Raw genomic sequence first — 26269 nt, 5'->3', positions numbered from 1 at the left:
ATGTGGTTAGTTAATATTAACTGTAGAAGGTGTGTATGATACTATTAGGATTATACAATTGCATGGTTGTGGACAGTCATTATGTCAGTAGAACTGATGATGTGATATCACCTTAGGCCATGGTTTCCCAAAGTGGGGGTCGGGACCCCCCGGGGGTCGCGGGACGCCGAGGGGTGGGTCGCAAAATGATTTCCATAAATCAAATAAATTTGGGAAAAATAAAAGAGCTGTCACTTGACCGCACTTTAAAGACAGATTTTAATTCCAAGACGCTTGCTGAGTTCTGGATTTCAGTCGAGAGGGAATATCCACAGCTATTCAAGGCCGCGATGGACGTACTGACGCCGTTTGGCTCCACATACCTGTGCGAAAAGACTTTCTCTGCACTGACATATATTAAAAACAAATACAGACCGCGTCTAAATGTGAAGGATGATCTGTGGCCGTCTCCACAATTAAACCAAGAATGGACTTGCTGTGTTCCGCGCATAGCGCGCATCCATCTCATTAGATGAGATTAACGCTAAAACATAGTTGCCAAAATGTACATTTGCGCAGCAACAATGTACATTATGTTTACAACAGTTTGTGGATATTACCCTGACTGAGATATTCTTCTGTTAAAATGGAAATTGAAGTAATGTTTCAAAGTTAAGTTTGCACAACAGCAATAATGTGCACTCATGTCACATGGATATTATTTTTTGACTAAGGTATTCTGCTTTAATCATATAGCAAATTTTGTATATGTAAAATCATAACAGGCTGCTCTGTTCTTTTGTGTTGTCGTTAAGCCCGTGTTTGGATAAGCCTAGTGCGTATGGCCGGTGCACACATTTTATTTTATTTTTTGAGTCACATCCAGGGATAGTGGGGGTCGCCAGTCTCTGGCACGGTTATTTTGGGGGTCGCGGGTTGAAAAGTTTGGGAACCCCTGCCTTAGGCATCAGTCACATACAATGACAGCTGTTTTTGCAATTTCCCGTCTGAAAAGCACTTTAATACTCACTGACCATTTTGCTCAAAAGATCACACATACACACACACAAAATTATTCATGGGTATTTTGTTAAAACGTGCCTTGAAGTTTCGAAACAGCTCAATCATGTCAGGTTTATTTTAAATCATTGCAATCAATTGACCCAGGACAGACTGGTAGGGCAGAAAAAAACGAACTGCTCTGTGTGTAATAGCTTCCTCTTGAGGGGCAGTTTCTCACCCCCTTAACTGTTTTCAGGGCACCGATTGCATGCTTCCCACTGGCTGTTTTTATTACCCAATGCAGCCATATCTGAGCGAGTGCCCTCTCAGTCAATGCAGTTACACCAGCCAGCCTCCAGGGGGCAGGGCACACACTGGTGCAGCACACTGGCTCAACTCTGTGGCCTTGTAGGGAAAGTAAGTCAGAATCCTTTTGAATGTAGTTCAGAGCACCAACTCAAAGCTTTACATTTGTTGGTTGTAGTTTCTGTTAAAGCTCCTAATTGCAACCTTATAGACAGTGCTTGTTGTACACCGACCCCTAATAACCATGCAGCTGTCTTGTCAGAAACAAGGGAAGTGTTAGCCAGTTAGGTTTCCACTGAACATTTATGACTTCTATCAAATGATTACACTCATTAATTAAGGCATGTTTTGTCGATAGAGCATCATAAAAGTGTTGCCACTCACTGATAATTTGGCAATTTCCCTGGTCCATATCCTCTTGCAAAAGCCTTGATCAGATCACCCCGCCCCCCTTGTTGGTACATCAGCCTATCACTGATTCCTGGGAAATGGGACAAAACATGTCTAGCAAATAAAAATTGTGACTGCTATTAGAGGTAATAATTATTTTACTTCTTATTGTAAATGAAGGATTAGCAATGTATTTAATACAATTATCTTCCTCAATTTCAATTTGTCATTACTTAGTCAACATTGTGACACCTAATGACTTCCTACTACTACTAAAACAGTGTGTCCATGGAGAGGACTTCAATCCTTCATTTTTAAAACTCGATTCATGGGGATTTTGTTTAAAAAAAGACACCTTTTCCTGAACATATTATAACATTACCATGGTACCATTGAAGGCAGCTGTCACTCTGAAGGACCTATTGGCTCATTTCACCTTTGCGAAATACTGTGTCAGATAAGCTCTAAAATGTTTTTATACATTTTGAATATTTCAAATCATTATCTCCTGTGTTACACACATACAGTATGTCAACACCATCTGCAGATTTCGGAGGAAATTATTTGACGATTTTAGCTAAATGTATTCTCGTGAAATAGGTTCTGCCATCAGCTTAAATCAACAGAAAAACAAAACAGCTGCTATATCTTAACTCTTTATTTATTTGAAAATTTGCCTGCCATTAAGGCACATTTTGATCAAATAAATAAAGTTAGGAGGTTGTATCAACAAGTAGCCTGTTATGTTATTTCACATAGCCTTTTTTTACATACCCCATGTTAAATTCCTATAGAAGCAGGCAGATTTTAATTTTTAAAGGCCAGTTATTTCATGGATCCAGGGTACTATACATCCTGATAAAGTTCCATTGGCCTTTGGAATTAAAATAACCCCACATCATCACATACCCTTCAACATACCTAGAGAGCCAAGGGAACTTTATCAGGGTGTATAGTACCCTGGATCCATGAAATAACTGGCCTTTAAAAATAAAAATCTGCCTGCCTTTATGGGAATTAAACATAGGTTTAGGGGTATGAATACTTATGCACCCTGTATTTTAATGAAGAACATTTATTTATTTACGATACATTATTCATGCACAAAGAAAATTGGTGTCCTTAAAGGTTAGATTCTTCCTCATTTTTTAAATTAAGGCATTAAGATCCATTTCCAAAAGATGATTGTTTTTTTCCTCTTTTTAGTCAACTTTAACATATGAAGACTTTATAGGCACTGTATTATTCAATTTCATTGAACTTTAATGGGCATATGTGCATTTCCAATACCAACAGCTATTATGATTTAAACTTAAATGGTGTAAAACTGAAGGCCCCTTGCATCGTTAGCGGATCTGATGTGAACTAGGTCCCATGTCCCTGTGCTCAGTAAAGTATGAAATATTCGTCTTTCTCAGGATATGTTCCCTCAAAGTGGACCTTATGGGCAGGGTAGACCCTTATGTTCTGGTAAAATAATATAAATTTAATCTAGGGACCATTCCTGATGCAGTAGTACCTCTTTTGTTATTTTGTTAAAGCAACTATTAAAATGTGTACCCATATAATATAACTGTAATCCCATAAACTAAGGAACTAGCTGCTTATGTCACTGGCAATCTTCTTACAGTAAGAGATTGACGTCTGGGTTTGGAGAGCTTACTGTACATGGATTTGTGTGGTAGCTCAGCTAATAAGGGAAAATAAGACTCTGCTACATCTGTAGGCCATAATAAACATGTTTTGAATGATTGAGATAAATGATCTACACTTTCTGAACAGTTTTAATGCATGTGTCAGGCGTCTGTGTATTCGACATTGACATTTTTGAGAACATTACAGTTATCTGATGTATGATCTTAAACCAAAACTCTGTTGTGCTCTCTCTCTCTCTCTCTGTCTCTCACTTTCTGAGTGTGTGTGTGTGTGTGTGTGTAAGTGCATGTGCAAATGAGGTCTGAATTTGAGTCAGAAGCCCCCTTTAGTATGTTGATAAATGTATATTAAAACAACAACTAAGAGATGGGTGAAAAGAGAAAGAGAGAGGGGTGGAGGTTGTGTCAGAGGAAGTGATGGTGTCATGATCAGTTGAGTACCTGGCTCATAACGGCATTGGAGCTCAGACGTGGAAAGAGAGCGCGAGAGACAGACAGATAGAGGAACCTGCCCAAGAACACCCAGGGTAAGTTATTCATCATCATTCACGCAGCACTCGCTGGCTGGCCTGCTGCCCACACAGAGAACTTGCCCTCACTCTCAACGTTGCTTATAAATACTTAGTCTTCTGGAGAAAACTGTTAAAGAAAATATTATCTGTCGAGAACTGAGATCAGTCTGTGTAAACACATTGCCGTGAGGAGGCATCGTCATTTAAGCTTCGGTGTGGCATTCTGACTGCAGCTTCCGCAGGCACCGCTGACCCATCCGCCGTCCAGTAGCGCCGGCTGACGACCTCCCTTCTGACAGCAGAACCAACCCCAGCCCAAGCCCCAGCAGGCTGTGTCAGGATGTACCAGAAGCAGCCCCACCTGTCGGGGCCCCAGTGCTCGGTCATCCAGGGGGGCTACACGGCGCCCAGCTCCCTCTCCTACTCCGTCCTCAGCCACGCCGGGCCCTCCACGGCCATGGGGGGGCACATGGGGGTGACCCCCGAGAGCGTCCCCTCCTCGGCCAGCCACAGCCAAATGAGCCAGGAGGCCGGGGGGCTCTACTGCCAGCCTGTGGGGGCCCAGGGGCCCGGCATGGCATACATGGCAGCGCCCGCCTGCTCCACCAGCACGGGAGATCACCAAAGTCAACAGAACCACATGGGACAGCAGGTAGGCTGACAACAACAACAATGCCGCCGCGTTTGGGTTTAGTACTGAGTGAGTATGTAAGTGGTGGGTGGGTGTGTTTTATCTGTGTTAGAGAGAGAGATGTGTCACTTAAGAGTTCCCATGATATAAGCTGGATAAGTACTTAACACATTAGAGTCTTAACACATTAAAGTAATCAGTTATATTTTTACATTTATTCAGCATTTATTTAATTTGGCCACCATCCAGAACCACTGAGAGCTTAGAACCTGTTAGAGATGATGAGGTGCTAGGAGTCTGGCTGGACTCTGTCCTGCTCTGCTTCAGACTGCTGCTGTAACATTAGCTGTTGTCCTCTGGCTTTGGCTCCTTCAGCTGAGGCTCAGTGTAGCGTCCGTCTCCTCTGACGATGTGCTGCCCTGTTTGGCGTCTTTCTGTCAGGACTTCCCCTCCTTCCTCCTGCCTCCTCCTCCTCCCCCTCCCCCGGGTCTTCATCATCGTCAGCCGGTGGCCAAGAAGGGCATGAACAAGGACAGCATGGAGTACCGTCTGCGTCGCGAGCGCAACAACGTGGCCGTGCGGAAGAGCCGGGACAAGGCGCGGCGCCGCATCCAGCTGACCCAGCAGAGGGCGCTGCAGCTGCAGCAGGAGAACCAGCGGCTCCAGCTGCTCATTGAGCAGCTGACCCACGAGCTGGACACGCTCAGGCACTTCCTGGCGCAGCGGCCACTGCGCTCCAAAGCTGAGGAGGAGAGCTGCTGACCCATCACCACCACACGAGGACCCGAGAACACACACGCAGACAGACACACACACACACACACACACACACACACACACTCTCTCTTTCTCTCTCTCTCACACACACGCACGCACACAAACACATGCGTCCCTAACGCTACCACCTTTCCTGTACGACAGGACGGTGCTGCTGTCTCGTGCGGGGACTGCAGGCCTAATCTAAGACATGTCAACTCCTCCACAAGTCACACATGCACTGGGCAAGAGCAGAGACTGAACACCAGTGGGGTACCTGAGGCCCGCCGAGCCACCTCACAAAACAGTACACAACCCCTTCAAAAAACCTTTTTACAGTCAATAAACAACACAACCAAAAACGACCTCTGACTGCGAAAGTGAGCTCTTTGTGGTCAGTAGTTACTCTCCAAAACTATTAGACATTAGCGGCCGTGGAAGAAAAGCAACTTACTGTTGGTCTCAGTAGGCCTACAGCAGTTTTCACAAGACGATCCGTTCAAAAAAATAGTTCAGTAAAATGCATTGATTAATATTTGTATGTAAACTAGAATGTGTGAATAAAAAAGTTTCATGTTAATTAGCGAGCCTATGTACTGGTGTTTGTGCTTTATAGTGCTTGGTATTTAGCGTATCTGAAATATGAAAAAGTACACCACCATTCCTACATGAAGTACTGTTTCTTCCCGTACACCATGCTTAAGCCTAAATCACAGGCAGAACACAACAGTTTGTTAGTTTGTTCAACTGTTAGTGCTGCTTAGGAAACTAGGATGTATTCTATGAAACATGTTTTATTTAGATATGATGTAGTGAGTTGAATGCACCTAGAGTATTAGACATGGGACAAAACAGGTGTTTTAAAGCTAAAAAAAACATTAAAGCTAAAAAAAAAGCAAAAAACATTGCTACCTCCAAAGTTTTCATTGTCATTAATTTTTCATTTTGAGAAGATTTTTTTGTTTTGTTTTTAAAGCCTTTGAAGCTGCAAACTCTGATATTTCATATTGTGCAAGATTGTTTTGAGCAGTGATCTTTGATCAAAGACAAACAACAAATGTAAACAAACTATATATTAACAGACAGCTGTTTAAAGATAAAAAGAGGCACAAAGTCAATGCTAACATATCTGGTTAACATCCGACGTCAACTTCCTGGTTATCTTTTTTTTACTGTGTACAGAGGTGTCATTTCAAATTACTTTTATTTTTTTTGCTTGCCATTAACTGCTGAAGTACGTAAGTTGGACGCAGACCATGTCCGAAAAACATTCACTGGTTAGACACTTCCTCTTTCGCTCACTATCACATTCCAACCAACACATCCTCCCACTGGGTCTTCATGTCTGCCCCGCTCCACATGTGGTTGGTTGGCATTAATCATCAGTGCCTCAGGGACATCTCTGCAGACACATCTCACCATTATCACCTCTGCAGTTTTAGCCTGCTAACCAGGATCCTTTATTTGTATGCCTTTATGTTTGCCACATGACAGCTCTAGCAGTCAGTTCTTATCCCCACATAGTAAGGTCCAAAAAAATGCACATCCACAGGGACATGGAAATGTTATTATTATTTTTAAAAACTCTCCCACTCTCTTTTTAAACACCGCCGCCCCCCGATTCCCACACACAGACTGTCAGTTGAGGTAGATAGCTGGGGTGTGTGCATGTGTCTGTGTGTGTGTGTGTGTGAGAGTGGAAAGTGTGTAGGGTGCGTCATGTCACCCTGGCTGGGACGAGTATGATTTCAACACACACAGGGGACAGAGGGCTGCAGATAGCATCAGGCAGAGGCAGAGGAGAGCATGGCCTTCCTGTGGCTTTCACCGAGGACACAGTGCCACACTGATAGCACACAAGAATAGGGAGAGAGAGAGAGAGAGAAAGATAGAGAGAGGGAGAGAGAAATCTGACTTTCTCCCCGTTGCCTTGGTACATTTCTTGAATTCATATTCAGCATTTTTAAAACAGTGAGTCTATTTCTAAGAACAGTTAGCACAAATAGTACTACACATACATAGATTTCCTGCAAAAGCAAGCAACTTGTCTCTGAAGTAAATAACTTGTCAGTGTCATGAAAATGTAAAGTCAATATTTCAGTCCAAAAAAAAAAAAAAACAGTCAAAATGCTTGGCCATGTTGTTAGTATACAATATCATTTGATGTCTTCCCTTTGTCCAAGTGTGTGTTTTTTTTACTGCACCATTAATTTTGTTCCTATTAATTTATCACATGGAAATTATTAATCTTTGGCCCCACAGACACCTGACACATACACACAAGACAACAACCACACACACCATAAGTTAGACACATGAGACAGAAGTGTACTAAATAAGTCAAGAGTCCCATAAGGCAATACATAGGTGGGTGGGCAGTAGTTCAGTTGGGTGGAGAAGATATTAACAGCATAAATAGACATTAGGATAAAAGCATAGCTGCATTAAATACACTACCGTTCAAAAGTTTGGAGTCACTTAGAAATGTCATTGTTTTCATCATTAATGTTGTAAATGACTGTTGTAGAAAGAAATGGCTGACCTTTAATGCAATATACATTGCCGATTATCAGCAACCATTCATCCAATGTTCCATTGTTTACTAATTTGATATCATTTTAAAAGTCGAAAAGTTTAAAAGTTGAAATCATTTTAAACTGAGAAAACATTGGAGAACCCTTTTGCAATTATGCAAGCACAATGTAATCTGTAAACTGCATGCTACCCTGATTAAAAAAACAATCCAACTGATTTCAGCTGGTATTCTGTCTATAATGGAGTAGAATGGAAATTTCTAAGTGACCCCAAACTTTTAAACGGCAGCGTAAGTCACTTGTGCAGTAAAATGATGGAGATGGAAAATGTTCAGAAGAATGAAACATTGCTGTTATGATGTGGAGGCTGAGTTTGGACTTACTGTATGACAGGGTTCTTGATATGGAGGCTATACAAACACTTTTGGAGATTTAAGTTCTGATCTGAAAAATTTACACAAATGGTTTACAAATCATTTATATGTCCCGACCCCCAACCTCCAACACAGACAGACAGACAAACAGATACACACACACACATACATGCATCATAGGTTCATTTTCAGTAGGTAACAAGTATATTCCACCACTACTCAAATTCGAATTAGGCTAAAGTTATATCTCCGAGAGAGAGAGTGAGTGAGAGAGAGAGGGGCCAAAGGTAGTCCTACTATAGCCTAAGTCGGAGTACATTTTTCCATTGTGCTGGTAAACACACAGAATAGGATGACGGTAACAGCAATTAATTGAGCCTTGCCTGATGTGGAGTGTTGAAATGTGTATGTTCTCAAATTTCTGTGTGTTGAAATGCCCGAGGAGCCTACTATCTCAGTGGGGCAATCTGTGGTCTGGGGACTGTAATTTTGCCCACAAGGTTAGGTAAGACAGCATTTCAGCTCCCTGGAGCTCTTGCTCAACACAGAGTGACCAGGCAGCATATGCATGTAGAATCACAACCCCTGACTGTCGTAATGGACTCTTTCAGATATTGCAGTGGATTTATTATTATTATTATTATTATTATTATTATTATTATTATTATTCCTATTAGAGTAATTTGTAATGAGTAAAAACACTCACATCAGTTCAAACACAGATGCTACATTAAATATTTGTGGTGCAACATGAATGCATAAACTTTATCTTATTTCTCACTGACTCATCTTATTGCTTCCTTGTCTTTGCTATGTGCAAATTATTTTCTGATGTAGCTACATCTATAGGGGTCAATTAGTGATTGAGTCTAATCGCTATGGTGTAAATTTAAACCCATGGATCAGGTCATCTAAATAATAAAAGCACTTTTATGGGGGAAGTGGAAGACCGCTCTCCCATGCCCACTTCCACGGCTTAAGTGCCCTTGAGCAAGGCACCTAACCCCTCACTGCTCCCCGAGCGCCATTGTAGCAAGGCAGCTGCTCCGGGATTAGTGTGTGCTTCACCTCACTAACCATTTTCAGACATAACCTCCGGAGTAGGGGTAGTCCTATATGGGGAGGTTTGTCAAACGGAGGTCCGACCCTTCGGGTGATTCAGATGTGATGCTAACCTGCGGACCTTATACTGACCTATGTGTGAACGACAAAGGCCTACACGCACATTACAGAATCTCCGTGTGATTGTCGAATGAGGGGTGGGGGCTTGCAGAGTTCGAAAGAGATATGACGCAGAATATAATGCGGCTGCTGTCACGGCTGATGCCTCCTTTTTTTGTTTACGACAACATGAAGGGTGAATACAGCGCGCTCGTTTGTACGCACAGTCGAACTGTGTGTTCACTAATTCACGCAAGTATTGGCCTATAAACCTGATTTACATGGGCTTTGCTAGACATTATTTTACTGTCGCACTTGTCCTGTGTGTTGAACTGCTGTCAGTAAATACGTTTTTCTCAAATATCCACGTATTCCTTTCTTAGATAAACATAATAACTCGACTGATTATCCGTCTGTGTTCTTGAGACACCTCTCCTGTTCTGTAGTTGAACGGCCTATCTGGCCAAAATGGCAGTCTCTATGATGCAGGAATTAGTTAATCAAATCATTACTGATAAGCTTATGTCACATAATGTAATCTGAAAACTGCTACCCTGATTAAAAATCAATGCAACTGATCTCAGCTGGTATGTTGTCTATAATGGAGTAGAATGGAAATTTCTAAGTGACCCCAAACTTTTGAACGGCAGCGTAAGTCACTTGTGCAGTAAAATAGCCTGGGAAAAACCCTTTTAACCGGGCTAGTAAAATGATGAAGATGGAAAATATTCAGAAGAATGAAACATTGCTGTTATATGAGGCTGAGTTTGGACTTATGACAGGGTTCTTGATGTGGAGGATAGGCTACAAACACTTTTGGGGATTTAAGTTCTGATCTGAGGAATGTAGGCTACCAGCACAAATTATTAAACCAGTATGTATTTGTATGTATGTACTTGTGTATAAATTAGTATACACTAATTAGGGTACAATGGAGGGAAAAGCAAAACAAAAATGCAGAAAGCATTTTTTTTTTTGTACATGTCTCAGGCTGTACCACCTAGTGTCATACAGTCTCTTCCCTGAGCTATCGACAACAGCCTGAAGTGTGTAAGATATAGGCTAAACAGTACAATAAGTACCCAGACTCCATCTGTAACTTGTAAACAAAATAAGACAATCAGCTATAAAACTGAAATATACAGCATCTCTTCTTTCTGAAAGTGCAAATTACATAGGCTAGAAAAATGATTTTAAAAATCCACTTAAGCAAGACCTTCAACATCTGTGTTTAGTTGTATGGAAGGGTCTACAATTTGCCTCAATATTTTTCAGTGTGTGTAAAGTAATAATCTAGCCTACTAACTGTGAAAATATCACACTATTTTGCCTTTTTTTTTTAAAAAAAAACGAAATTGCTCCTTTCATTTCATAAACAGACTACAACTAGAAGTCACATGACTTTGCCCTTTGACGTTAGTTAATCAAATCATCACTAATAAGCTTAGCAAGTGGTTTTGATTAGACTCAAATACTATTGACCCTATGGACAATAGCCAACAGATGAGACAGGTAAGACATGGTTGTAGTCAGTAAGAAAGAAACCATCAAGCTAATCTGCCTAGTCTATGGATTTGGAGGAGAGGCTTAGTTAAACTGACTTTGTTATTTGCGTGCTGATCTTTGTGCCTAAAAACTTGATGAAACCTAGTAGTAGCAGTAGCCTAGTAGTGTAATAGGCCTAGTTGTTTCAGCAGCAGCAGTATGGCATAGTAGCCTTAGCTTTAGTGGGCAAGGAGGGGATTTGCATAATGTGTGTGTGTGTGTGTGTGTGTGTGTGTGTGTGTTTAAAAACGCACACCTGACAGCTACTAATATTTGACGCCATCATGTGGCTGAAATCTAGACCTGCAGCGTAGGTGGCTGCGGACGCTAGCCTTCTCCCCGAAAGTCTCCGAGTCTTTACGAGTTCACTGGTCTTATTTCCGAAACATTCAGTGCCGCTTCCGATGCCCTTCGTGTCCTAGCTGAAACTCGAGTTTACCCAATGAGTTTGGCTAAGACCTCCCCTTTAAGAGAAGGCTGAATTATAATTTATTTATTTATTATTCGTTTTTCGTCGGCAGAGGTAAATGTTTTGTCGAGCAATAACGTGAGACATCAGCAACAGCCCAAGTCTGGCACTAACCTCTCTGAATACGGAAAGGTGTTTTAACTTGAACTAATGTAAGATTGCTGTGTGTTAACCTCGTTGGAACACTCTAGCTAGGCTATTTCCATGGGCTAAAAACAACCTGCACTTTCACTTGACAGAATGTCAAAAGAACTGCCCGGCGAAGAATATAATGGACAAAGCCGACTGACGGGATGCGCATAGAAGCAGGAGTGAGAAGTGAATGCGGAATACGACATCTGGAACATAGGGTAACCATAGGGTAACCCTCGTCTGTTCCCCCCTATATCCAGCTTAATCCTCCCTGGACTATATCATTAATTCAAGCAACTTAAAAGACAAGCTACGTTGCCACAAACGTTTCAGAGAGGATTTATATTTATGCTTTACGTGTCTCTGTGGAGTAGGCTACTGCTGAAAAAGGTAGGTTCCCCTGTGTTTTAAGTTGAGTGTCATTCTGGTGTTTGTGAATGCGGTGGTGCTTTATATTGGGCGGAGATGATGAAATAGGGTCTGAATTTGGATTGTTTTTGGTGCAGGTGTAGTAGTGGTGGCTATGTTCACTGTCGTTGAGCGAATACGTCATCAATATCTCCCATATCTACCGGACGATCGCAGAGGCTACATGTTACATTGTGTCCTAACTGTCTGCGCCGTGCCTGCTTGTCATGGAGCATGGTTAGCCTCCTGCGTGTGCTGTTCGCCGTGCATTGAGCGTATTGGCGCTCAGTATTTTTCCCCTCTGAGGATCACCTCTTATATAACGCTGGAATTCCGTCAACAGTATGTTCCGGTACGGTGCTGGTTGTGCATGTTATTAGAGTCTAATAGAGGCTACCATATATACTCTAACGTTAGAGCAATAACGTCTCCATTATACGCAGCACTTGCCTTGTTGAAGTTGAAATTCTTTCAGAAGATAGTTCTATCTTTATTGTCATTACACAAGTGTAACGAGATTGCAGCATCCATACACGATGCCCCGAAAAACAATACCTAGTTTTAACAGCAATACATTAGTGTTCAATAGCAGTAGTCTATAGTAGTAGTGCCAATAGAATGCTTTGAGGATTGATTCAGAGCAGTTACGGTTCTGGGGAATACTCTTGTGGACACCCGCGATTGTTTTGAGTGTGGGCTTTCAGTGATGGCTTTGCCTTTTATGACAGTTCATTCACCAATAAGCTTAAGAGATGAAGATTGTGAAACCTGTTGTCTAATATTTCTGCTTGCTAATGCAATTGATGCCACCTACCAAATGTTTACTTTGTTTGTTTGTTTGCATCTCCTCAGATCCTCTCCCTGTGACTCTTCTGAGGGTAGACAGAGGAAGAGAGAGAGGGAGAGACACAGACTGAAGTCTATCTTTCTCTCTCTCTCTCTTTCTTTCTCTCCTTCCCCCTCTTTGCTCTGTAAAGAGCCATCAAAAGCGAGAGAGCTGGAGCAAGAGAGACATCCTTAGAAGGGATTACTGGACTCTGAAACACGCCAGACCTTTCTCTCTCTCTCTCTCTCTCTCTCTCTCTCTCTCTCCCTCTCCCTCTGGCCCCACTTCCGTAGCCATGGCGTCAACCTCATCGCCACTGCACTCCCCGTCCCCATGCCCGCCACCCCCTCCGTCCCTCCCCTCCTCCCCCCCCACCCCCTCGTCCCCAGCCCCCTCCAGCCTCCCGCTGCCCCCCTCGCTGCCCCCCACGGGCGAGGTGATGGTGCTGGCCCTGGGGCGCAAGAAGCAGCGGCTTCTCATCTTCCTGTCCATCCTGCCCAACCTCTTCCTGGCCTTCCTGCTGTCCTCGGATCCGTTGCTAACGCTGGCGTCCCCCCACCACTGCCGCCTCCCGGGGCCCTCCCCGTCGCCCCAGGTGCTCAATGCCTCCCTGCCCTGGGAGAAGGGCGACAGGCCGGGCGAGACCGGAGGGCTGTCCCAGTGCAAGCAGTACCTGTTCGTCAACAGCACCCAAGCCGGTGTGGTGGACTGTGACGCCGGCTGGGACTACAACGTCACCGAGGGCCTGAGGAACAACATCGTCACAGAGGTATGACTAAACCTACACACACACACACACACACACACACACACACACACACATGCAAGCTCAACACAATCACAGAGCAATAGTGTTTGTTTGCTCCTGCCTCAGGAATGTTCTGAAGCCCGTTCCACGTCCTCGTGTCAAAGAGAGAGTAAACATTAGGCTGGAGATAAGAAATACACAACATATCCAATTCCACTCTCTGTAAACATGATTGCTGAAAAATAAAGCTTGATTTTGCAAACCGCACAGTTTACACTGTAGTCTCCAGTCTTCTGATCTTGTCAAACAAGAAGTGGAGGCCTCTATTACACTGCCTGATGACATGCAGTTCTACAGGTAAACATTCTTCAGTATTCGTCAGTATACCCCTGTGCCAGTCCAGAAGGTCAAACAAGTTTGATTCTCCCTTCACACAACCAGTGCAGTCTGCCACCGCAGAAAGGGCCTGCAGGCTAGGAGCTCTGAGGCTGCTCGATGTGAAGTAATGAGACAAGATCCTTTTATTAATGCTTCAAATTTATTGCTGAAACTCAAGGGTGTAAATATGCCCGAAACTTCCCTCAGCAACAAAGGCAATACATCACGTTCTCTCATAAATGCCGGTGGCATCCGGCGTCATACGGCAAGATTTACTGACTGCAGCGGCGCTTTGCCCTCTCTTCTCTTTGGCCATGCTGAGGGCAGGGCACTGTTTGTTTTTAGCCAGTAGTGTGAGGAGGGTGCTGGCGGCTGGGTGGCACTTGCGGGTGGTGCGTCTGGCAGGCCGTCAGGCCACGACAGCTGAAAATACAATCACTCGCACAAGCCATTTAAAGCCAGATACTTACATGGGCCAGCCGTGGCCTACTGGTTAGCACTCTGGACTTGTAACCGGAGGGTTGCTGGTTCGAGCCCCGACCAGTGGGCCACGGCTGAAGTGCCCTTGAGCAAGGCACCTAACCCCTCACTGCTCCCCGAGCGCCGCTGTTGTAGCAGCCAGCTCACTGCGCCGGAATTAGTGTGTGCTTCACCTCACTGTGTGCTGAGTGTGTTTCACTAATTCACGGATTGGGATAAATGCAGAGACCAAATTTCCCTCACGGGATCAAAAGAGTATACTTACTTGTATATATACATTTATTAGGCTACTTCTTGTCAATTCAACCAGTGTCGTTTACATATAGTATGGTATAGTATGTGGTGAAAGATAAATAAATATGAGGGAATTATTCATTACTTTTTCCAAAGCCACTTTTACAGCCACATTTACAATTTTCACTGAACTTATAGAGTAAGTTTTGGGTTTCATAACGCTGACTATAAATATTGTATGCCTATGATTTCGCTTATTGTTCTCTGACCATTGGTGTTCCTCCTTGTAATTCCCCACCATATTTATTAAGCTATACGTATAATAATACTCATGGAAGGAAAGGAGGCGTGTGTGCTGTAGGAGGGCTGATGTAGAGGAAGACAATAACACAAGAGTTGACTGTGTCCAATCAGCTATCTGTGCTGTAATCTAAGAAGTAGGAAGTCACTGTAATCAATGTGCTGTGATTGAGCTGGTGTTGCAACGCAGAGTCACTGTGGTAGCCTTACAGACATTGTTTTAGGGTTTTATGTGAAACCTTTCCTTGAGTAAGGAAAGCATTTCACCAAGGTGGGGAAAACATGCTAAATGTGTCCACAGACATCAGTCACGAGTGCCCAAACTGGTCTAATCAGTCCTGCGGTCCCTTTTGTCCTGTACCCTGTACCCTGTACCCTGTGCCCTGTACCCTGTGCCCTGTGGTGTTCCTGTGTGGAGCTGTCCTCCTGTTGGCATCCCGGCTGGCCCAGAGGGCTGAAATGCCCTGCTCTGCTGAGGGGCGAGTCACGGGAGCGGGCTTGACGGATGATATGTGACAGGCGTTCACTGGTAACCTGGCACCGGTCCTCGTCCCTCGCCCACTGTTAGCATCTCCTACTCCACACACCACTCTGCTCTCAGTGCTGCCATTCACACAGCACTCAGCAAACTGTTACCTCACAGAGATCTGCTGGGGCTCACCTAATGCACTATATATATGTGTGTGTGTGTGTGTGTGTGTGTGTGTGAGAAAGTGTCTAAATGTTGTTGGTATGGGGTATAATCGGCTGTATTGTTTCCTATTGCTGACCTCTGTCCCGCTTAGCCCATCTCCTGTCTCTGGTTTCCTGCCTCCATTCCCAACTCACCCCCCTCTCTCTTCCCCTCGGCTCCAGTGGGACCTGGTGTGCGGTCAGTACTGGCTCGTTCCCCTGGAGGAAGTCTGCTTCATTCTTGGAGCACTGACCGGCTTCCTGGGCCTCGGATTCGCTGCGGACCGGTGAGAACAACAACAACATGGCAGACAGACATGCATAAGAGATGGGAGTTGAAGTAGAGGGAGCAGGCTCAAATCAAAATCAAATTCTGGCTTTTCGTGGCATGCTTCTTACTGTGCTATTAACAACTGTATGACATTATTTTTTATTGTCTATTGTTTCTGCCAAGGCCCATTGGGTGTGTGTGTGTGTGTGTGTGTGTGTGTGTGTTTGTGTGTGCAGTAAAACAAGCTCATGTCGTAAATGTGCTTCCTCTTCCTCTTCCTCCCACCCACCAGCCTGGGTCGGGTGAAAGCCCTCCTGGCTTCCTTGACCCTCTCGGTGGTATTTGGCGTGCTGGTGTGTGTCTCCCCCTCCCCCCCCACCTTCATCGCCACCCGCTTCTGCCTCGCCAGTGCCAGCGCCGGAGTCTACCTCACTCTCTACGTCATACGTGAGTCAGAAGGAACACACACCGTCTCACATACACACACATGGATATAGAGACATTCGTTCATGGCCATATAGAAGTGTGCTACAGTATATTCATATCAATAAAAATGTTAACATTCTTAAACACAGCACTGGAGTTTACCTCATGCTCAACACCACACATGAGTCATTAGGAACACACACACACACACACATGTTGGGTTTACTCTAGCCAGAAGGACATGAATTATATTCACATCAGTATAAAATATTAACACTTTTGAACACAGCTCTGGGATCTAGCTCATTCTTTATGTCACATGTCATGGGGAGACATGGGGAAACAATCAGGCTCATATAGACATGTGTTCCACTGACATACATGAATACGTGCACTTTTATATGCAGTGTGTATGTGAAGCCACTTTGTAACACTGCAGTAAAGTAAGTCTTAATACCACAGAGTCAGAATGCCAACAGATTTGTAGCTTCGGGCCTGTTGTCCTTTGAGAACTTCAGCCCTGTCAGTGGCCTGTATGAAACTGTAATTCCTGCTTCCTGAAAAATGTGGACTGCCATGCTGACGGAAACTCCTTCTAAGACTGAGGTTTGGTTGGGGCTGGAAAGTGTGTGGGTGTGACGGTGTTGACGCTAGTGGAGGCGTAATGGAAAATAGATTGTGTGTTCTCCCTGCTGGTGCTTTTGTTGCTGTGTATGTTTCTTTTGTTGTGAGTACTTCTAGGTCTTAGGGGAGAATTAATCCGACCTCCCTGTTGATACCTGCACCATAACTCCTGCTGGTCTTTGTTAGATAATCCCTTTTTAAATGTTCCGTATGTTAGAAGTTTGCCTCCATAATCCCTCATAGTTTGGCCTCTTGTGTGATGGACAGGTCTGGAACTCTGTGACCCTTCACTGCGACTCCTGGTCACCGTGGTAGCAGGGCTGACGACTGTGGCCGGGGAGCTGCTCCTGCTGGGTGTGGCCCTGGGGTGCCAGTCGTGGAGGGGTCTGCTGGGCACGGGAGCAGCACCTCTGACCTTGTTCCTCTGTTACGGGTGAGTGAGAATGGAGCGGGGGATGGACACACACACACACACACACACACACACACACACACACACAGACACACACACACAGACACACTCAGACGCAACTGCGCTAACTGCTCAAGGGGGGATAATGGACCATGACGTCCGTTCCTCTGTCTATATGGCGCATTGATCCTAGAGGCCCCTCAGTGCCATTCAGTTATGAGCACCAGCCAGTGTACATTAGTGCTCATTCAGAGGCACATATTCTATGTTGTCATCGTCACGGAAACCTCTTACAGTATGTCGATGTGATGTGTGTACAGCCAAGCATGTCTGTGGGAATAACCTCATTTGTGTCTATTTGTTTGTCTGTTTGTTTGTTTGTGTTGTTTTGTTTGTGTTTTTTGGCAGTATTCCCAGGGTGTTCCCGGAGTCGCCACGCTGGCTGCTGCTGTCCGAGAGGTCTGGAGATATGAACTCCTTTAGCGACAGGAGAGAAAGAGACCGGGATGATGAGAGCTTCACAGGTCAGTAGACACACACACACACACACACACACATACATACACACACACACACACACACACACACACACACACACACACACACACACACACACACACACACACACACACACACACACACACACACACACACACACACACACACATAGGGCTGTGTCCACTGCTATGATAAGAACAGTATCTTACTCACTCACAAGTGGGATACAGAGATGTAAAAGTCCGGCTTCAGAAAGTAGAAGTCCTGCCATGTATTGGTTCTACCTGTGTGCTTATGTGATTCCACTAATTAGCTGATCTTACCTGTGGGGTATACTACGAAGCACGTTAGACATATCTAGGCTTTGTAGACATATCGAGGCTTCACAAAGCCTTGACTCAGGGGTATACGTTAAGTGATACTACGATAGCAGTTATGTGATATATTTGTCAAACTAGGCTTTCAGCTCAGATCTGTGCGCGTTCTCGGCGTTGGGATGATGTAGGCCAATCGTGAAACTTGGAGACGGTCAAGACCGCCTATATTAATATTATATTAATATTATATTAAATACTTCCGCATTTATGAGCGATAGAATAGTACACGTGAGAACTTTTTTTCAACGTTTTTCAAGACAATTGATTGGTCAGTGGGCGGTAGATTACACGATTTGAGCTACAGTATAACTTAGCACATAACCTCCTCCTGACCAGGTTTAGTTGCGAGCATAAGATACCATGGTGATATAGCGACGCTAAAACAGATTCACTTTCGTGTCACAGCCTACCCTGGCTTTGAGCGCAACATACCTCGCTAACCCACTAACCGAAATTCGTAGTATACCCCACAGGCTTAAGAGTTTTGCTAATTAGAATCAGCTGATTAAGTGAATGGTTCAAACAAAAATGTACTTTCTGAAGCCGGACTTTAACACCTCTGGTGGGATGCTACAGGAATTCAGAGATCTTTTTCTACAGACTGCTGTCGGTGCATTCCTTCTATATTATATCAGAGTTATGTTCATACTTTGTTGCACAACTTCAACAAAAAAAAAAAGTTTATTATTGCACTTCTAAACCTTTAGGGGGACCCCGAGAGCAAATGTGGTTTAGTGCTGCTTGAAGCCTTTTTAAAATGGTCAATACCCTCCTTCGTAGATGACCCTTGTAGTCTTTTAGGAAAGGTTTGTGTCCATATACCGTTCTTGTGCAGTGTGTGTTGCCGTGCTCTACTGCTTGGGATCCAGTGCTTGGCCTTTGAGGGGGTGGGAGGGCAGGTGGGCAGGCAGGCTGTAATTATGGGCTGCCATGTCATTGCGGTGGTGTTCTTCCCCACACAGAGCTGGAGTCGGAGCCGCCCTCGTCCACGCGCCCCCACTTGTCCTTCCACGAGCTTCTGCACAGCAGGAACATCTGGAAAAACATCTGCGTGCTGGGCTTCACCTCGTAAGTCATGCCAGAGTCCGGCAGCAGCTTGCTGGGAGCACAGAGTGCAGAGCCCTGTCTGGGCCATTCACGTGCCATCCGTAGAGGAGCTTGGGGAAGCCTGATGCTCTCATCAGGATTTTCAGTGGTAGCTGGTCAAAATATACTTGTCAGTTGTTTCAGTTCAGTTTTCTAATAATAAGCCAAAACTCTTGCTGAGGTGGTCAAAAGTGTGTCCTTTAGTTTGCTTAGTCAGAGTTTCAGTACATGATGGTGGAAAATAAATCTATGTGTTTGTGTGTGTGTGTGTGTGTATTTTTGTTCATGTGTGTTTATGTGGGTGTGTCTGTGTTTGTTTGTTTCCTGTCTCTCCTTTCAGCTTTATCTCCCATGGAATCAGCCACTGCTACAGTTCCTTCCGTGGCGACGTCAGAGGCACCACTCCCAGTTTCTACTGGACCTACCTGCTCTCCGTGTGCGCTGGGGGCGGCGCTTGGCTGTTGCTATGGGCAACAGTCAACAGGTGCGGCCGACGTGGAATTTTGCTCCTGGCCATGACGCTGACTGGGCTGGCCTCTCTCATCTTACTGGGGCTGATGGAGTGTAAGTGTGTGCGGTCACGATAAGCACTTTGCTGTAACCCGAACCAATCCAAGACAATGCTAGATAAGATAAGAGAAGATAAGGTACTTTATTTTGCCCCACTACAATGTTGGTGAGGACTGTTTGGTTCAGCAAAAAAAGGTTATCAATTCCAGTGCTAACCAGATAAACAACCATAAATGAATTAAATAGGCTATACTCAAAGTTAGAAAAGCATGAGTCTAAGAGACAGTGAAATATGATACCATCTTCTGTTGAGAGCTCTCTTGTTGACATATACTTCCACCTGGTGGAATAATTTAGGTACTGCACTACAAAGGCAACTGAGGCCTTCCTTGGCTCTGTGTGTGTGAATGTGTGTGTGTGTGTGAGAGTGTGTGTGTGTGTGTGTGTGTGTGAGTGTGTGTGTGTGTTAGTTCAGCTGTGACAGTTCTTCCTTTGTTGCCCTGCAGATCTGTCCGAGTCGGCCATCACCGTGTTCTCTGTGATGGGTCTGTTCTCCTCTCAGGCGGCAGCTCACCTCTGCATCTTCTTCACGGCTGAGATCATGCCCACCGTCATCAGGTGTGTACACCTCACCTTAACTCACAAACATTTTAATCAGACTTAAAATGAATGGAATACATTTAACAACACCACCATTAATTTTACTGTGAATATGCTATATATAAGAAAATAACTTAACCAATAGGATGGACTAAAGGAAGCTTACTGATTTTTACCCAGAACTGTTCTCATATAAGTCACTCAAGTTTACACACACTCAAGTGCACACAAACACACAAGTACACATGTACTCATGTACACACACATCACACACACACACACACACACACTGTTGTTGCGGACTTTTCTTGGATGCACACAAGTTGCTGACCTTATGAGGATAATGAGTGTGGCTTTAGAACGCTTATGGCTTTTTGACCATTTTGGGAAATTGACATGTATCCATGATATTCTCCAGCCAACAATGGGCATCACCATGACACCTCAGTATTCAGAAATACGGTTTTCTATTTCCGGCCAAAACTGTGAGGTATTGATTTTAATGTGGCAGTAGAATTGTTTGATGTATCCTAAGCCATGTAAAAGCAAAGACTGAGACTGCACTAAGTTATAATGTAAACAGAATGGACGGAAGATGAAAAGATGATTTCCAGTTTAAGGAATAAGGTGGATACCTAAGCAAAAAACTGAGTTTCAACAATCACAGAGCAACCAAGGGAAGAGCATGTTAGAGTAGTTGATGGAGAGAAGCTGGTGTAGTGTGACTTATTTTCCTCAGATAGTACAAGTCATGCAGCATCGTCATATGATGAACTGCTATACGGTACATCTAGTTACATTAAATGAGTCATACAATTACAGTAAATATTGGGTAACACTTTACTTGACAGTATCGACATAAGAGTGACATGACACTGTCATGACTCATGACACATGAAACCTAACCCTAACCCTAATCCTAACCTCTAACCCTAAGCCTAACCCCAACCCTGGCCCTAACCCTAACTCTAAACCTCACCCTAACCCTAATCCTAACTCTAATTTGTTATGACAAAAACCGAATGTCACTTAATAACAGAAGCGTTATGTCATAAACGATTATGACTTGTTTATGACACGTTCATGACCGTGTCATGTCACTCTTATGTCGACACTGTAAAGTAAAGTGTAACCAAATATTGTACAGTTGAAATGTCCATGGTGTCTTTTCAAGATACAGTATATCTAATCTCTACACACCAATGAATTGCTAGTAGTAGAATGGTATCATATGTTTGGTATGCAGCCCAGAGGTTATCCATCTCATGTTGTATTTTAGAATAATGCAATGATATAATTTGTGGTAGTTTTTTGAAAACAACTAGTTTTACCCCATCTAATATGCCTCCTGTAAGTCAATGAGTAGTTTCAGCTAAGCTATAGTTTGGGGAATGTTTGGTAATGTCAGAGGACTGAGATTATTGCCTCAGGCAACGCATACATAAACCACCATAGTCAATTTTGCTCAAAGTCGTATTAGTGTACTACATAGATTAACAAAATAACTGCCTGGTCGGATGTTATACAGTATTTAAAACAGGTCTGAAAAGAGCACATTAATTGTAAAGAGCAGAGGCTAGGCCTATTATTCCTTGAAAAACTATTCAGATGCGTAATATGGAGATTTTAAAGGCTAATGTAATCCCGCCTGACACATTCCATTTAAAGGCATTGCTCAACACTACTATTGGTCAGATTTAACTAAATCTTTTATTAATCAACTCAACCTGGCTCATGCTCTACCATATTCGTGGGTGATACATCGCCGCCCAACTCGTGGCCTCAGAGTGATAAACTGGACACCAGCCTCAACTGGTTAGTTGTTATGTTTTTGTCTGTGGGAAAACAGCTAAGATTGCTATGTCCCCCTTTTAGAACATCTCTGAAACCTATACTATGAAGCAACCGTTACTGTGCCTTATCCAGAAATAACCGCTGATCTCCAAACTACACGGCACTTCATATACAAAAGTGGCTCAGTGCAGTGTTCTTTTAGAGAACAGTGGTTGTTCCCAAAGTTACCCAGGTTACCTTGCGTCTTAGTACAGTCCTCTGGTAAGGTTGCCTGTGTTGTTGTGTCCTGCAGGGGCGTGGGTGTGGGCGCAGTGCTGGCCCTTGGCTGCGTGGGGCGCCTCAGCTCGCCGCTCATGGACCTGCGCAATCACTACGGCTACTTCCTGCACCACGTGGTCTACTCGTCCCTGGCGCTGCTGGCCGTGCTGTCCATCCTGCTGCTGCCCGAGAGCAAGAGGAAGCCGCTGCCCCAGACGCTGGCTGACGGCGAGCAGTACCGGCGCCCCCCTCTGGGCCGGAGGAGAAGAGACAACGTGCCCTTACTGGCCACCCCCAACCCAGAGACCTAGATGACCATCACTACCCCCCCCCACCCCACCATCCCTCTATCCCTACTCAACACGGTGCACCCTCACTCACCCACTCACCCACCCACCCAAGCACGCGGCCTCCTCCACCAATCACAGAGAGTCGTCCACCCGCCTCCATGCTTCTGTGAGGGGATGTGGCCGGGCTCTGAGACAGGTCAGAGATCGCCTGAGGGTCAGAGGGTTAGGTAGAGAAGCAGAGCATGTGTCCACCACACACTGTCTATAAGCACCCCTAACATCACATGGTCATTTCTGACGGACCAGGAGAAGTCTTTACTGACGCTGGCTCGGCTCGACCTGGACACTAGAGGAGGGTTGTCAGAGCTGTGCGGAGAGTGACCAACACTCAGTGATGCGCGGCGTGTTTCACTCCATGGATAATGGCGCACAGAGCACTCATTCTGGAAGCCGTCAGTCGGGGGGAACCCATGCAATAGCCACTTTGTCAGGGTCCTCAAATGTCTTTCTGATGGCGTGTCCACATTGACGACAACAGCTCCAGACTATCCTCCACACACGCAAGGGCTGACCAAACATCACGGCTATTTTGTAAATAGTATTATCTTAACCTATTTTCAGACCTCTTTCAGATTTTAGTTGTTCTCACTTTTGACTGTAGGGGGAGCCCTTTTCTCGCCAACTGAGAAGCTGACTTAATAGTAGAAATATCTGGAGGAGAAATCTTTAGTTAGGACATTAAATGTCCTAATCAGTGCTGAGGTCAAGTCATGGATAGTTCAACAAAAGTGAGTTGCCAAAAGTTGACTTCAACAATTATGATATTGCTCTAGGTGGAATTGAATGTGTTTTAAAATTCAAAGTACGCAAATGTAACTCGCATATATAATGTGAGAAATAATTAAAATATCAAAACACTAAAATATTTAGGTGACTGTATCTAAATAAGAGTCTGAATATGCAGAATACCTTTACAGAGCTTGAAAACTAATTAAAGGAAAAAATAAGCTAGTTCTTGGGTTTTGGAAATGTGCACATCTGCTTCAGTTATTTTAGTCCCTATGTTAGGACCATCAAACTTGAATCATTCAAACCATCCAACGGATGGTTTGCTTTAGTTGTGGGCTGGAAGACGTGGCTGGAGTTCTGGACCAAGAATCATGACTAGGAGAAAAAGGGTGCAGAACCATTCTGAGGCCTCTCTTATCACAAACCTAAATAATATTAGTTTCTTAACAATAAACATATTGTTATATTTCTGAATGGTTGACAATAATATAGAATTATAATATTAACAATAAATGACTTGACCATAGAATTAAGATGTATGACAGTGATTGCTTAATATCATGTAATAACAATGCTAAGATTGTGTTGGTAACTCTAGTTAGATTTAACTGAAAATAAACATGTTGACAAAATCAAATGTTTGTGACAAAAATCATCTTGTATGCAGTTTCTGAGAAAATGGGATGAACTACAATTTATGGCTATATGTATTATTTAATATGTAATAATAAACACCCTGGCCTATGGAAATGTTCAATTTTCAGTCCAAATGAGATAAAATGTGTTAATCTCAGATACATTGTCTCTGTGTTATCAGCCCTAATATGAATGTCCTATGAAACTTTGGTAGCAGAAATAAGTGATGGCATAATGAGATGGTTTCCCATACATTGATTAAGCCTACTCTTTCAGTTGTAGTTCTCTTTTAGACTAGTAGTCGTAATCCATGTGCAAGAAACCAGCCCAATGTCTACTCTCGGGACAGGATGCTTGAAATGCTTTGTGATTGGGCTACAGCCTTCTATGCCAATTAAATGGGTGAACCTGATGTTTCTATCCGCTTTCGAGCAGGCTTATCTCAGAAGCCGTTCTTAGTGTCAGAACCTGGGCCTAATCGCTCCCATGTAGTTGAGTTCCCTAACATTTTACATTTATTAATTTAGCAGACACTGTTGTCCAAAGTGACTTACATATGTCAACTATATTATAAGGGATTACATTGTCCCTGGAGCAACTTGGGGTTAGGTGCCATTCTCAAAGGCACAGTGCTGGAAATCAGGAATTGAACCCACAACTTTCAGGCTATTGCACGTCAGCACAGCTCCTTAACCACTACACCACCACCGCCCCCCTAACATTGGTCACATATAGGCAAGGCCAGTGTATTTAGCACATTTCACACACGGGCAATTCTATATGATTTGCATAGCTAAAAGAAAGCAGATGCCGATTACAAATTTAGTGAGGCACTATTTCCTCTCATAGGGACTAACAGTTTTGTATTTCAAGCCCACGGTTGCCATTCATAATTGACTTTGCATAGGTTCTGTCAGTCTGACACAATAAACATGCAGATAGCCTGTTGTCCACTCCAAGCTCCTCACCACTTGAAACAGCTCCATCTGGGATTAGAGGTACTGTTTTTGTTATTCACAATGCTGCCAGTTATAGATCAAAGAAGCAAATAATTTGCAAGATGTGACTGAAAACTTAATATTCTTAGTTCTACACAGGTATTTTGTTACATTATTAAAATCAGACTCAGAAATGTAAGTAAATCAACAAATGAAGAGGCAGAGAAGTAATGTTTTCACTGTAAACACCCAAACAACAAATGACACCTTTGCATAACTGCCCTCAAACATTTATCAAGCAGTAACAATAAGCTGCCTTTTTTAAAAATAGAAATCGACAATCACCATGCACAAGTATACGTTTTTGTCTATCAAGAATGAAGCGCTGATGGAATACAGTCAGTATTATAATTAGGATTCACTGAAACTACAGTGTTTATCATGGTATTGGAAGCAGGTGTATGGTAAGTATGAACATTTCTGATTATATTTATGTTCTGAAAGAAATATAGACCTCATGGAGTCAGTGGACCAGCAAAAAGTGGTAACAGAGAAACCCACAGATCAATCACTTAGATTGAAGACTTTTGAAGCTTTTCATCCATAAACACTTCTATTCATAACCATGTCCAGCAGGTTCAATGAAACAGCTAGACTCCAATGTGTTCCACTTCCGGAACACTTGACAGAATTTAACACAATGCACACAAACAGCATAGCAAGAACAACAGTCATGTCTTACCACATGAGTGGTAATTCAGAATCACGCATTTAGCGATCCGAGCCTCTCAGCACTCATCACAGAAGTCCATGCCTTGTTATCCAACCTCCTGACATTTAGTCCTCAGCTGTTCTCACCACTTAGCACCAATCAAAGCAGGTTGTCTTCACACTCGTCACCACAATCTCAAGGGTAGTATATCAGACCAGTGGTCCTGACACATCTGTACATTAACACCAGAGAGACACTCTTTAATTATTACTATGGTTTTCACCTCCTTGTGAATGAAGGCAATTCACAAGTCCATGGTCATGCCGATATGATTTACCCACAGTAATGTTTTTAGTTGTTTGTTTCTGCACTGTATATAGAAGGAAGACTTAAAAGTATTTTGTATGTCTTTATTATGGTACTATGCAGACCATACTACTATTTTCATTTTGAAGCTTTTTTGCAACTGAAAATAGTTCATTAATGCTGTCAGTGAGGACTCCTCAAAAAGGTCCTCCAAAAGAGTAGAATGAAATGAATATAAAATAATAATAAT

The 26269-nt window shown here is 43.6% G+C and overlaps 2 protein-coding genes across 4 annotated transcripts; both read left to right on the top strand.

Moving 5' to 3' along the window:
* The first annotated feature begins 3807 nt into the window (after window positions 1-3807).
* cebp1 (CCAAT/enhancer binding protein (C/EBP) 1) lies at window positions 3808-5811 on the top strand. Of its 2 annotated transcripts, none has more exons than XM_076291261.1 (3): window positions 3808-3859; window positions 4078-4496; window positions 4917-5811. In XM_076291261.1, exons 2-3 carry the CDS (start codon window positions 4185-4187, stop codon window positions 5235-5237), a joined length of 633 nt encoding a protein of 210 aa, XP_076147376.1. In that variant the 5' UTR covers window positions 3808-3859; window positions 4078-4184; the 3' UTR covers window positions 5238-5811. The 2 variants fall into 2 exon arrangements, with proteins under 2 accessions (XP_076147376.1, XP_076147375.1); XM_076291260.1 differs by having other exon boundaries at window positions 4851-5811.
* A 5536-nt stretch (window positions 5812-11347) lies between these two features.
* Window positions 11348-24177, top strand: slc22a17 (solute carrier family 22 member 17). Of its 2 annotated transcripts, none has more exons than XM_076290310.1 (10): window positions 11348-11836; window positions 12707-13449; window positions 15676-15779; window positions 16056-16210; window positions 17081-17246; window positions 17634-17749; window positions 19063-19168; window positions 19527-19750; window positions 20203-20314; window positions 22383-24177. In XM_076290310.1, the coding sequence occupies exons 2-10, from the start codon at window positions 12976-12978 to the stop codon at window positions 22657-22659; spliced, it is 1734 nt and encodes a 577-aa protein (XP_076146425.1). In that variant the 5' UTR covers window positions 11348-11836; window positions 12707-12975; the 3' UTR covers window positions 22660-24177. The 2 variants fall into 2 exon arrangements, with proteins under 2 accessions (XP_076146425.1, XP_076146426.1); XM_076290311.1 differs by lacking the exon at window positions 11348-11836 and adding an exon at window positions 12021-12206.
* Window positions 24178-26269: the final 2092 nt, after the last annotated feature.

This window comes from Alosa pseudoharengus, unplaced genomic scaffold (assembly GCF_046254945.1).
Source record: "Alosa pseudoharengus isolate Yale_2024_CS ecotype anadromous, Long Island Sound unplaced genomic scaffold, YU_APseudo_1.1 YU_APseudo_1.1_scf_18, whole genome shotgun sequence".
NCBI lineage: Eukaryota > Metazoa > Chordata > Actinopteri > Clupeiformes > Clupeidae > Alosa > Alosa pseudoharengus.
Note: the sequence above shows the minus strand (reverse complement) of the source record. Positions and strands in the feature narration are given on the sequence as shown.